Here is a 13,489-nt window from a genome sequence, read left to right as displayed (position 1 = left end):
TGACATGCCACACCTGCCAGGAGAGCAAGGCCACAGCTGCCATGGGGGATGTGAGTGGGCTCCCTGTCTGGGCTGGGGGTTCTGGCTACTTCCCCAGCTGAAGCATAGCCACCCTCGGAGCGCACTCAGCCAGCTGGCAGCCCCGGCCTGAGAACTCTCCCAGCCAGGACTCCTACCAGGCTTGCCCTCACCTGGGCCCCACATCGGCGTCTCTGTCCTCCTGGTGCCCAGCAGTGCCCAGCAGACTTCTGACCCTTCCCACTACTAGAGAGAAAATAAAGAAAGAAATGAGCACACGACTTGACTCACCGGGAACAGTGAGCACGGACGGGGACTTTTCGGGCCTTTCGTTAACACGGCTGCTGTTTTGAACCCAGAAAATGTTGACAGGCTCGGGCGGGCCCACGGCCTGACAGGTGAGGTTGAAGGCGGTGTTCCTGGTGATATTCATGCTCTCAGGTGGCTGAGTAAAGTGAGGAAGTCCTGCAGAGAAGGAGTTAAGGGAAAGAAGGCTGCAGATCACAGGCCCTGGGGCATGGGAACCACCTCCAGATTTCCTTCTGTATCACCTGGTCCTAAATGCCAGTCCCCACTTCCCCAAGACGGATATGGAGGGGGGTTGGGTGGGGGAGTACAGCAAACAGAGGCTAACTCCCACCAGCCTAGCTCCAGAGGATTTTCTAGGACACTTTCCCGCAGGGCTTGTCATGGGGATTCAGAACTGGTTTTACCAGAAGGGAGGCCTGGCCCGCTTAAAATCAAGGGTTGCTCATACCCCTGGGGCAGGCTGGCAGGCTTTCAGTAATCCTTACCAAAATAAGAACAGAGTAAAAACCAAACCACGCAATAGGTCTGCCTGCTTTTGAGGACAATCTATTGTGTGGGAGACTCTGAGATGGGTAATGATGAATTTTAAATTCTGTGCACGTGTGAACTCCTTTGAAAGCACAGTGTTGTGAAAACACTGTAGGCACAGTTACAGTCCCAATCCTAAAATCTCTCCCTGTAATCCAGGATCAAGGCGGTAAGAAACGGGACTTCAGGGACATCTCAGAGAAATCCAAAACTTCTCTGGGGCAAGTGCCAAACTTCAACAGATGAAGCCAACAGTCCTCGTGCATTTAAATTGTGTCCTGGTGGACTGGGGACTCAGATCTGGTCCCCACAGGAACGATGCGGGAGTGATAAAATGAAAATCTTTTTTTTCCTGCTTCAAAGTTTTGCAAAACTCCATTTGGACTTAACGTGTTCCTGGGCATTTTGCTGGAGTTCTGACAAGTAAAATATCCTCTAAATATTTTCCCCAGATAAACAGCAAATGTAGGATGCTATCCCCCTACCCCCTCTGCTTAGACAACCCTGAAGCACTAGCTGTCCAGCCTGGGGTGAGGAGGGTCAGGAGAAAGGAGACAAGAAAGGTGACCTGATAGTCTGCCGACAAGGGGCCCTCAGGAAGCTGAAAGCAGGGGCCCCGGAGGGTTCCCCTGGGAGGTGGGGACAGACCACTGGGGTGATTAAAGTAAAGGTGCTCCCTCCTTGAAGCCTTTCTCCTTGATTCCTGCCACTGCAGAACCAGGCTTGCAAACCCAGAGACCCAGGGACCTGGGCTCACCTGACCTGGCTCACCTGGGCACCAGCTCTCATTCCCCAATGGAGTTCAACTCCGCCAGGGCACAGACTGCCTTCCCCTTGTCTCACTTCGCACCTCCACTGAGCCCCTGCCACGTCACGTTGTGGGACTACACTGAACACCCATCTAACAAATCCTAGGGCCCAGAAAGGAGCCCCAGACCGAGCCACTGACCCCGTCCAGGAAGACCGCTCACACCCCCAGTCTCAGCACCCACGTATGTGAGACAGGAAGAGATGCTGAAGAACAAGCAAATTGCCACTTGACGAGGTGAGTGGTGCCTGGTGCCACTGAGAACCCGACAGTGCAACGCATTTGCTCCCTAAAACACGGTCATCAACTTCTTTATTGTACATTACCCAAGGAAAAGGAAACCCCCAATCTCCTAGGATAGAGCTCACACTTTAAGAAATAAACTCATTTTATTGTTACCTAAAGTCTGAAAGATGATTGGCTCGTGAAGTTCCGGGGCTTAGCGGTCTGCAAGGTTTGCACCCCGTGTTATTAACGGGCCTGCCAAACTCTACTCTCTCACCCCCAGCAGTACGGCCGGCCCGCTGTGGCCTCTTACCTTGGACCTCGATGTAGATGGGCTCAGACACGATCTCTTCATCATTTACTTTCGTCTTACAGATGTACGACCCGTTATCTGGACGCTGCACGCTGGCGATGCTAGAGGAGACACAGGAAGGTGTTTACGGTGGGCACCTTTGAGCCCCCGCTACAGACACCGCGTCCTTTACTTCTGCTGTCTGCTGTGCTGATCAGTCTCACGTGTCGAAGAGCTAGGCTGCGGTGCTCAGACAGGGGTCAAACAGCACCCCCTGCGTTCCTGTGCAGGTATTTGGTAGATGAGATTAGCACTTACATCAGTGACTCTCAGTAAAGTAGGTGAGCCCCCATAGCATGGGTGGGCCTTGTCCAGCCAGGCGACGGCTTGTGAGCAAAGACTGAGGTCCTCCGAGGAAGAGGGGTCCTGCCCGCAGAGCTGGCTCTGTGTCTCCTTAGAACCCTGACTAGTGCATGCTCTGTCACTTGTCTGGACGTCTGTGGTAGGCTTATATTGGGGTACTGCCCCTCGAGGCATTTTGCAAACTTGTACAGTACTTTTGGGTGGTCACAATAAGTAGGGGGCACCATGGCTTTTAGGGGCTGGGGGTAACTGTTCCACATCCCAAATGACCTTCTGAGACTAGAACTCAATCCCATTGCACATACACACAAAGTATGTTGCCTGGTTTTAATAGCCACATAATTTCCCAGGGCTGCCGCTACCATGAAAATGGACGTGGTCACCAGCTGGAAAATGGATCAGTGACAACACGGCTCCAGCGGCCACGTGCATGGGGGTGGGCCAGGGCGCAGCTGTCTGCGTCCCTGATGTGGCCACACCCCACATTTACACGTTCACATTCATGTTATTTTGTTATTAATCACCTTTCTTTTGTTTTTCTCCCTTTACAGCTAGGACACTATGTTACAAAGTATCTGATACCAAGAGTCAGCCTTGGCTGTAAGAGGTTGAGATTCCTGCTTTCCGCCTTTCTGGTGTGTACGTGACACATGCACTCAGCCAGGGCTGGGAAGGATGAGGGAGGGGGCACTGAGGTGCTCACAGACCCTCTCTCACAGAGGGTGCCCCTACTGGAATGGGGAGCAGCTTGTTTATCCCAAAGCAAAAGACAACCCATCCCTCAACCTGTCAAGGGCTGAGGCTTAAGGCTTAAAAAAGACAGGGAAGCTGGCAAACTTGCTGGGGGCCCCACAGGCAGCGAGAGGCAGCCTCCGGGGGCTAACAGCACAACACCATAGAGGCAGTGAGGCCCTCAGGCTTCCAGAGCCACAGTTCCTTCCCTTGGGGCAAGCACACAGTTTTTAGCACAAACACTGGACAGTTTGCAGAATCCCACTAGCCTATGCTAAATAGCCGCTAAATTCCATGTCAAGAGTGGTGTCAATCAGAACTAGGGGACCAGGGTTGCTTTGTTAACATCACCTCCTTATTCCCAGGACCCAGCAGAGTGACTGTCACCTGACGTGTAATCTGAGCAGCATCTGTCTTCCCCTTTCCCGACACTGCTGTGTGGGGGCAAATTAATTCTGGAATACATCTGATGGCTGAATGTTGGACCTGGGAGGACCCAGGATCCAGGAAAGGCAGATCTCTCCATGCTTTAGGGCAGAGGCTGAATGTCATAATGTGTAGAGGTCAGCAGGGGAAAATGGAGAGACCTCCCAGGATGAGTATCTCCACATCAGGGGCTGGCCCTCCCCTGGTCATCTCCCTGGATGTCATGATAGCAGGAAGGGGCTGACGACAGAGGAAGAAAAGCCTGTCTGGGGTGCTGGCCTGTCCGTGGAACAACCAACGTGGGAATGGCACACACTGGTTCAGCAGCTCTGCAAGGCTCTGTCCAGTTGGCCAGCCAGTCTAGTCTTCTCTGCATTCCCAAGAGAGACAGGTCATGGCTGCTGCAGAGGGAGCCATTCCACAGCTCACAGTTTACTTTCCAAGAGGCGTCATTTTCAGGCAAGGCCCAGGGCTTGACGGAGCGGACAGAATGATCTGACAGACGGAGGGCGCTTGCACCTTCCAGACCGGCCGTGGCTTGGGGCCTGGGACTTTGGTGTCATAGCAGGCTCGCCACGCGGCGACTCAGGGAGCCAGGGACCAGGGACAAGGCAACAGCCACAGAGGGAGGCAGGGTAGGGAACCAGGAAGGCAGCCCACGGGGGTCGCAGAGGCCCAGGGAGCCCGAGAAAGGACTGGCACAAACAGCAGGTGAGCACCTTGAGCTGCAGAAGTCACATTGCACAGAAAGTCCAGGTATACAATCAGGTCAGGACTAGAAAAGGGGACACCAAGGGAGCAGGACCAAAACTCTGTGTTCAGCCATTCAGGTCAGGAAGAGCTTAGCAGTCGTCTGGGGAGAAGGACTATGTGCCTGCACGACAGCCAGTCCACATCCATCGTGCCTACAGCAGGGGAAAATTTCAAAACTATTCTACGTGTTGTTTCCAGACACCAAGCAAAGGCTCCCGTGCTGAAGGCAGGGTGGGGTGGCTACAGACAGGAGGAGTGGCGTCTCTGAGCCCCTCCTTGTCCTCAGCAGAAACAGCAGGCACAGTCTCCACGCAGGCTCAACAGGAAAGGCTCTGAGCTCAGAATAGCAAGCTAGGCGTTCCAACAACTGAGGAACGGTTCCAGAAAGAACACAGAAGGGGGGCATAATTCAAGAAAAGGCCCAGAACTGGAGATTCGGGTATTCCCTAACCAGGCCCCTAGGTGAGCAGCACAGTGGGAGCAAAAAGGAAGCATATCAATGACTTCCAGGTGACAACAGGAAATTATTTTCATTTTGACGTCTCTTTCCAGCCAAAGTCCCTCAAGGTGAGGGTAGGGAAAAAGATGAGAGTAGGGGGAAAAAAATCTCTGAAAGACGCAAGTCCCAGGAGGCTAGTGGAAGATGGGCTCCACACCAAGTGAAGGAGTAAAAGCCGAGAAGGGGCTGAGCTCCCGGAAGCAGGAGAGTGAGGGTCCCCAGAAGGAGAGCAAAGACAGCTTAGCCGGACCCCAGGCTCAGAGGGCACCGGCCCAGAACAGAGCAGGACAGGGGACCTTCAGGGCAGGCGTCTCCAAGGAGAAAGTCAGACCTGATAATTTCGTTATTTGGAGAGGAGATGCATATTTTCCTGTAGAGTTTAGAGAAGAATGAGTGGTTGCTACTTACAAAATTAAGCAAACTAACAAGCAAGGAAACTATTAACTTCAGGAAAATAAAAAAGCTGAGAAGTAAAAGGTGATGACTGTCTACGACTTCATTCAGCTGAAAACAGCATTTATGTAGCCCCCAAAACATGAGTCCTATGACACTCTATTAGATTAACACAGCACACTGGGGCCTGGCACACGTGCACGCACACACACAGAGACACGTGTGTCCGTACAGAGACACACATGTGAGCACAAATGCAGACACATGTGCACAGACACACGTGTGTGTGCACACATGTGCACACATGCGCACACACACACACACTCCGTCTGCAAAGACACCTGAGGAATCAGTGACCTCAGGTCCCCAATGGGAAAGAGCTGGGGGCTGGAGTGGGAAAAGGAATTTCTGAAGAGACGAAACATTTCACCATATGTGTGCGCTGCTTTAGAAAAAGCATAAAGACCCCATGAGATGTTGGTTAAATACAAACGTCTGAACCAGGGAGAACCCAAGAAACCGTGCAGATGGCTCTGGCATCCAGACAGGAAGCACCTGGCCAAGCCCAGGGCCAGCCGCTGCACAGCCTGTCACACCAGGGCAGCCTTGGCTGGCTGGCCTTGGGACGTCCTGCAGGGACACGCAGCGCCTCTCTGTCCCTCAGACCTGTCCCAGCTGGGCTGGACTGCTCAGAAGTGGCGCATGAGCAGCAGCTAAGCCCTAGAGCCTCTTAAAAGAAATCAAAACAGGACAAATATTGTATGGTTCCATTTACGTGAGGTCCCTAGCATGGGGAAATTCATGGACAAAAAACGTGGAGTGGAGGCTGCTAGGGGTTGGGGGACGGGGGTGGGCGGGGTCAGTATTTCACGGGCACGGTTTCCGTTTGGGAGGACAAGGAACTTTTGGAGGTGACAGAGGTGATGGCTGCATGACATCCTAACTGTGCTTAGGGCCCCTGAACTGGACACTCAAAAGGGCTAAAGTGGTCAATTCTATGTTATGTATATTTTACCATGGATTATAAAGGAAAAATGAAAAAATATTTTAAAGCAATGCAAAGGCGCACTGACAAGCATCCTGTCTGTACGTGCCACGGATCAAATGGAGCCCACAGGCCACCCGCGTTCAGGGCCTTGTACAAGTTCTCAGCCGAAAGGAAGTCTTCTGAGTATGGAGCAAGTCACAAGTATCAGCGATCTGTGGCTAATGACAACTTTTCTAGCTGACATCAGGCTTGGCTTCAGAAATCATGTCCTTATTTGCTGTTTTCTCATGTATGATGCCATTTAGAGGCCACCAAAAGCAGCAGGATAAGAACACCCTGCAGCAGGTGGCAGGTTCCCACAGGGCAGCTGTGGACACGCCCCTCCCTCCCCCCGGCAAACACCGGCTGCTCAGGGCACCAGGAGCCCACAGGGACACAAACCACTCACTTCCATCTTTACAAAGAAAGTGGACTAGGAAAGCAAAGTCCTTCCAGCCTCAGCCATGGGAACCATCAGGAGGCCCCGACTGTATGGAAAGCAAGCCGCAAACACTTCCCGTTTGCCACAAGTCCGGTCACTAGGTCTACAGGCCCCAGCCACAGGACCACCGGCTTCCGCTCTGCTTGAGCTGCCTCCCCATCTCTAGTCCTGATGGCAGTGCCCCCGCCCAATGCTTACCGGAGAGGGGGTGTCCCCAGCTGGCGGGAAAACCATCATCCCTACCCCAGCCCTGAGAGCTAATTATGTCCCACAAATGACACCCTCCTGTAGGGACGCCAGGCCAAGCGGTGTCTGAGGCCTGGACACACGGATGAACTACAGTTTTGAGCTGATGTCATAAGGCAGAGGGGGCTGGATACTGGTTGGGAAGCCAGGGGGATGCCAAGCCAGTGACTTGAGTCCCGAAAAGGAGGCCTAGTGAGGTGGCCTCAGCCCCACACCATCCAGGACAGGGGAGGAGGGCTCAGTATTAATCATCAGGGAGGGCACCCCAGGGCTAGCTGACACTGAGTGTTTCTACACCTGCAAACGAAAGACAACTCAACTCTTGATAGGAACAGACAGCCCAGTGAAACAGGGAAACAGTGTAAATTACTAGCACAGACGCAGCTCAGGTGAGCTCTGGACCTGAAGCACTGTCTCATTTGTCCCTTCTCTGTCTATGTCCCCAACCTTGGCATTGTAAGAGTAATTTTAAATGCCTTCCCTTTATAATTTTATTTGCATTCTTCTGTTTTACCATAGCCGATTACAGTGGCATATAGCAACCATTAAAATATTTTGAAGACTTTTAACATCATAACAGAATGTTATGTGATTGAAATAAGACATCCATGCATCTGTGTGATAAAGTACAAACTTATTTCAAGAGTATTAAGTTTATATGTGCCTGAAAGAGTTTCCTCGTGGGTGTGGGACCCTAGTTTTCTTCTCTGTGTTTTTCTGATATTTTCCAAGTGTTTTAACAAGATACACATATTACTGTTAAAATAATCCAAGAGCAAACACAGGCAGCAGTTTTAAGAATCGTTCACGCCTGAGCCCGAACTTCCATCACGCTCATCAGACAGCATGGGACTCGCACTTAGGTGCCTTGGACTCCTCCCGCAGTCCCCATCGTCCACCCTCTGGTTTCAAGAATCTAAGGTTTGACTGAGACATGTGGCCCCACCGAGTGGCATCAGTGCCCCTCTCTCCATCCTGGTGCCAGGTCCTCCTCCCCAAATGATCCTTCCAGGCCAGACCTGGAACCTGAAGGAAACACTAGTGTGTTAACACTGCCTGAGCACTCACACTGGATGCTGGAGTCTCCCCCCTGCCATCCTGTGCCCAAGCACAGCAGGCGGACAGGGACCGGTCTGCCCTCCATCTCCACGTGCACATGTTCGTTCAATTAGCTGTTCATCTACCCAGTGATGGCTTGCCTGCAAACGCACGAGCAAGGCCGGCTGCTTTTATAACTGGTGGGCAGTGGCCTGTGTTCTGATTGGGGAATAAAAACTCTACTCCTTGTGTCCAAAATGATGTCACCAATGGTGCTGCAGCTGTCCTTTGCATAAATTACTTTGTCACATTGCTTTCATCCTTTGCAAGGGAGCAAGCACTCAGGGCCTCGGTGGGAAGAGACAGTAGAGCAGTGGATGAGGGACAGAGAAGACCGTTCTGGTGATTCGATACACAGGCCTCCTGATTACCCTTCAGCCAGGCCAGGTCCCATTTGAGGATCAGGACCAGGCGCTTACTGAAGGCATTCAGGAGCTTAGGGGTGGGATGAGAGGAGGTGAGGGTCTGCACGATACGGAAGAGACAGTGCGGAACCCACATCGGGCCGAGAACATTCAGTAGAGTGTCCACAGTCCTGCCAGGCCCCAGCAGTTCACAACCCTTTGTACTTTAGTATGAGACAGATACAAACTGTGGGGCCTCCTCGATTTCAGGTTCACGTAAGGTCCGCCCTTCTTTCCTACAACAGCTTATGGAGACCTGAGGCAAAATGCCTTGTGTCTCTCTCTCTGAGTTCCTCTGCCTCTTGTCTGTAGTTTGCACATTCCCTTGAATAAACGCGGTCCCTACGGGTGTCGCTAATGGCAACCCCAGCAAAATGCAGGCTGAGGGATTCCTCTTGGAACTGCGTGCACCAGAGGCGTAGGACTAGTTTTTAACTGTTCCTGTTGCTGGAACCAGAGTGGACTCCCTCAGGGCCCGTGAGATGGGAGACGAGAGGACCCTGCAGGTGTGCGAATCAGGCTGCCCGCCTGAGGATGGCCAGCTCGCCAGCTGGTGACCCCGGGCAAGTCACCCTACTCAGAGGGACCGCAGGGCCCTCATCTAAAAGACATCAACATCCTCTCTCTTGCCCCGAAATTACACAGATATTTATAATCTGGATGAAGCCACTGTAATTTACCTCCTTGAATCACTCTACAGCCATTCTGCCACCTGAACATGACTTCATTCAAGTTGCATGTTATGGCAGTGACTTGGTATTGTCCCAAATGCTCCTCAGTTCAGCCGAGTGTCCATCATTTGCAAGAATTCTGGTCACTGAGATTTGCTTTAAGGCTTAGTTTGGAGGTCAAATAAGATGTTTTTCCTTCACAGTGAATTCATGAGAGTTAAGCTACATACATGAAAATGTATACTTTTTCTCTGAAGTTCTCAAATGATCACCCAGGTCACTTCCTGAAGCCTAAAGACATTAAGTCCAAAGAAAGATCAAACACTCTCTGATGCGAGTCCTCTGACCCTCACGATGTACCTGGACCTGATAGTCATGTGGCCCAAGCCCACCTCTGCCAAGCAGGCCAGGGTCTCATGGCTCACCCTGCTTAGGACCTCAGCCCAAGGAGAGAGCAGGGCTGCGCTCCCCTCTCAGTGACACCTGATGACACCAGTGCACCAGCTTTGTTTCCTTAAGCATTTAAATTGCCCCTGTTCATTTTAAATGGCAATTTTACTTCTTCCACCAGAAGCTGTGTCTGCATAATGGTAAAGCATCTGTGTTTTGTAGTTAATGCAAAAAAAAAAAAAATAGTCTAATCTCCTGAGGGGTCTCAGCCACTGGCTAAGAAAGGCCGCCCAAGACACTAGCCCGAGTTTGAACCAACCGAAGGAAATAGGGAGGGTGTGATCTGTGTGTTGGCCTTGACCAAGCCTGTAACTGGGGAAAAAGGCAAGTAAAGGGTGCCTCATATGGGGGTGTTGACGCACCAAGTTCTAACTGACTCCAAGGTGGTCTTCTGTAAAGGAAGCATGAAATGGTTCACCAAAGACATGACACAGACCGGACTGCCCCGAGGATCAGGCCAAAGGAAGTGACCGGTGACAGAGGGCCCCACGCCCAGGGGAGACCCTGCGTGACTGACCTCATTCTGAGTGTGCAGCGACTACAGGCCCACCTACTTCTCAGCATACAAGCCAGGAGGTCCCCACACAAAAGCAGAGCCCTCCCAGCTAAAGAGGAGAAAACAGAGAATAACACAGGGTGGCGGGAAGAGAGCAGCTCCCTCAGGTCTAACTTTCTGAAGCGGGGTGCCTCCATCCCACTGACAATGGACTGTGCCAGGTACACATCCTTGCTTGGCGTGGCCTTGTCACTCCCCAACTCAATGGCTTGCCCTGACAGAAAGAAAGCAGAACACTGAGATGGTGACCCAAGTAGCTGAAGGTCTGTCTCATTTCCCAGGACTTTAGAACTGTATCTTTCCCTACACCAATTCGCCTGCGGCCTACATCAGTGCCTTGATCTGCAGCAGGGTGGGGGTTGCTGGGGAGAGGTTGGGGGGGCTGGTACAGGGTAAATGAAAGCGATGGGAGGACGGCATTGTTTTAAAAGCTCCAGGCAGGTGCTTTAGATGTGTCCTTGTGTCCAAGAAGAAGCTGTGCCTGGACAGGTTCTCGACTCCAGCCCTGGACTCAAGCAGCACTTGACATGGCAGCTAGGTGAAGTGGGAGGTAGGCCCACAGGACCCAGAGCATCTGATAAGCAACAGTTCCAGTGCGGCCAAAAGCAATTTAGAAGAGAGCCACCATACAGACTGTCACAGTCATCCACACTCTGAATGGACCAGTGGAACACAAAAGGTTGTTGTTTTATTGACGAGGCTTTTGCTTTCGAACCATCAACAGCCTAATGTTTAGAAAGAAAGGAAAACACATACCTGAAGGACGCGATCACTTCTGTGAATTCATCGTCTGGATAGAAGTGAGTGACTGCATGATGTGCCCCCAGTAGCTCCTTGCCATCTTTCCACCAAGAAACGTGGATGTCCTGGTATGTGTTGGGAACGCTGATGGAGCAGTTGAACTTGACGCTCTTGTGCTCAGAAAGCACGACGTGGCCGGCCGTGTGATGAAATGCAAGAGGCGGGAGGCGCTTGGCCCTGGCAGAGGTCATGCTGGGAGGGGTTGCACTTCCGGGTGGTGACAGCTCCATGGAGGCCCCACGGCCGAGAGGAAAGGAAGGTGGCCGGTTGTCGGGCGGGCCTCCTGGGAATGGCAGGGTGTGCATGGTTTCTTTTCCCACCTCAGCGAGAGCTGCAAAAGAGAAGACGGAGTTTCCTTTAAAACGCTAGAGTTTTCTCCAAGCAGGTTCCTAACTTATGCGGCCACGACGAGGGCGCAGTGGGACACCCTCAGTGTCTTCAGACCCCATGGGAGGAGTTTAACACACACGTCTGATTCACAAGCTCCTTCAGTGTTCATTCAACACCTTCTAAAGAAGGTTTAAGAAATATAACTGCCCCCACCACTACAGTTGTGCCGGGGGAAGAAAGTGTCCTCTCCCCTCCAGGTTCTCCCATTGGTCTAACAACCAATAGACATGAGGCAGATTAGCAAGAGAAAATGACCCAATTTAATGCACATGTACGTGTGGGAACCCCACACACGAGAGTCAGACCCCACCTGCAGGCAAGGTAGAGAGACGGGAAGGGAACTTGGGTGTAGAAGACACGCTGAGCTAGGGACGATGTCAGGTGCCCCAGGGACTTTAGAGGGTCACTGCAGGATGACAAGAGCAGAACTTAGTAAATAGAAGGTGCCCTGCCCTGTAGGTGGGTCAGAAGAGGTCGTCTCTGACCATCTCTTATTGTGGCCCCTAATTCAAGTTCTTCTAGGCGCTCAGGGAGGGGCAGAAGTTTCTCGTGAGCCTAAAGGCAGCCAGGTTGCCTTTGGCTCAGAGCAGTGGCACACCACCGAGGCACCGCGTGGGTGGCCTGTTCTGACCTGCACACCTCTATTAGAAAATATTTGTATAACTGTGACTCATTCCAAGTTCTTCATACCCAATTCAGCAGCATGGTAGGAAGATGATGGCAAGGACATCACTTTCTGCCAGTGGTCTTACAAATAGTGCCATTGGTCCTGCGAAGGCTGCTACTTGTCACAAAGAGACCCATCCCTACATATGGGGCGATCGAAGCGCGCCTGTCTCCAGCCACACGACGAGTTGGTCCTTCTAGCAAAATGCTTGCCGCTGGAATGGACCTAGAAATGCTTTTTTTTCATGTGGCTCACAAGCATTTCTAAAAGAACAGGCTCACAATAGTAAGACTTTTAGCTTTTTTATGGCGTTTTTGGAGCCTACAGTCTACGCTGTCGTTACATTATATATTCAATCTTGTTGACCGCGAGCTGGGGAGACTGGCCTGGTGTTCTGTGGGTTAGTGACCAGGGGTACACCGAGGCACTTCAATCCCTACTGGAGGGCTGTGCCTGCTGTCATGCTCGAGATGTCACACTCTCGTGTGTGTGCAGGAGTAGGATGGTCTGTGCTTTGGCCTGTGCCAGATTTAGGGAATAAGAATACACCACACCCAGTTAAACTCGAGTTTCAGGTCAACAGCAAATACTTTTTAGCATAAGTACCCAGCTAAACACTGATATGGCTAATGGAGCTACAGGCCGGAGGTCTGGGGGCAGAAGGGGGGACCTGACAGTGTGTTCGTCTGCCCTTGTCCTGGTCACAGCTCCGGCCAGCCAGTCCTCTCCATACAACTGCCTCCCACGCCAGGCCACTCTCCTGGCTGCTGCATTTGGGAACACCGCAGGTGGGGGACAAGAGATGTCACTAGAAGGAACCAGGGAAAGCCCCCTGCTGGCCCTTGGCCTGAGGTCCACGGTGGTGGGGATACGGAGCCCTCTGCATGCCTGGGGGACAGCTCTGGGGGCAGCCTTCTGGACAGAGGAGTGCGCTGAGGCTGGAGGGCTCACCTACCGAGGACCATGCCAAGCCAGCCTGATGCCCCATGTGGCCTGGGCTCTCAGCACGGGGAGGAGAAGCCCAGCCTGGGCCTCCTGGCCCCCACTTCCTCCGAGTTGGGGAGCTTTGTGCCATAATGACTGGTCTGGCGTTCACCTTGTGCCTTATGTATGCACTCTTCCTGCAGGCTTCCAAGCACCCGGGTGACCTGTGCCTCTTCCATCAGCAAACTTATTGCGAGTCCTTCTTCCTCGCTGAGCACCAAACACGGGAAAGCCGGGTTTTGACCAAATCACTATTTTTTCTTTTTCTTTAAATATACATTCCTTTCATAGAAGGCAAAAAGTAGAGTGAGGAAGAAAACGGTACTTTGGTTGGTTTGTTTACCTTACTTAAAAATACTTGACCTTTGTAATTATAAAGGTTAACACCAGTCTGCTGTGAAAAAGCC

General features: G+C 52.1%; 1 protein-coding gene across 2 annotated transcripts in view; it reads right to left on the bottom strand.

Moving 5' to 3' along the window:
- MERTK (MER proto-oncogene, tyrosine kinase) overlaps window positions 1–13,489 on the bottom strand; it is an 84,361-nt gene that overhangs the window by 53,814 nt on the left and 17,058 nt on the right. For both annotated transcript variants that reach the window (XM_081068348.1, XM_081068349.1), the window contains exons 2-4: window positions 10,997–11,372; window positions 2,202–2,302; window positions 310–483 (exon numbers count right to left, since the gene is read on the bottom strand). In XM_081068348.1, coding sequence (XP_080924474.1) covers window positions 310–483; window positions 2,202–2,302; window positions 10,997–11,372 — 651 coding nt within the window. The remainder of the gene's footprint in view (window positions 1–309; window positions 484–2,201; window positions 2,303–10,996; window positions 11,373–13,489) is intronic.

The sequence above is a fragment of the Rhinolophus hipposideros genome (genome assembly GCF_964194185.1).
Source record: "Rhinolophus hipposideros genome assembly, chromosome: 12".
NCBI classification, from domain to species: domain Eukaryota; kingdom Metazoa; phylum Chordata; class Mammalia; order Chiroptera; family Rhinolophidae; genus Rhinolophus; species Rhinolophus hipposideros.
Note: the sequence above shows the minus strand (reverse complement) of the source record. Positions and strands in the feature narration are given on the sequence as shown.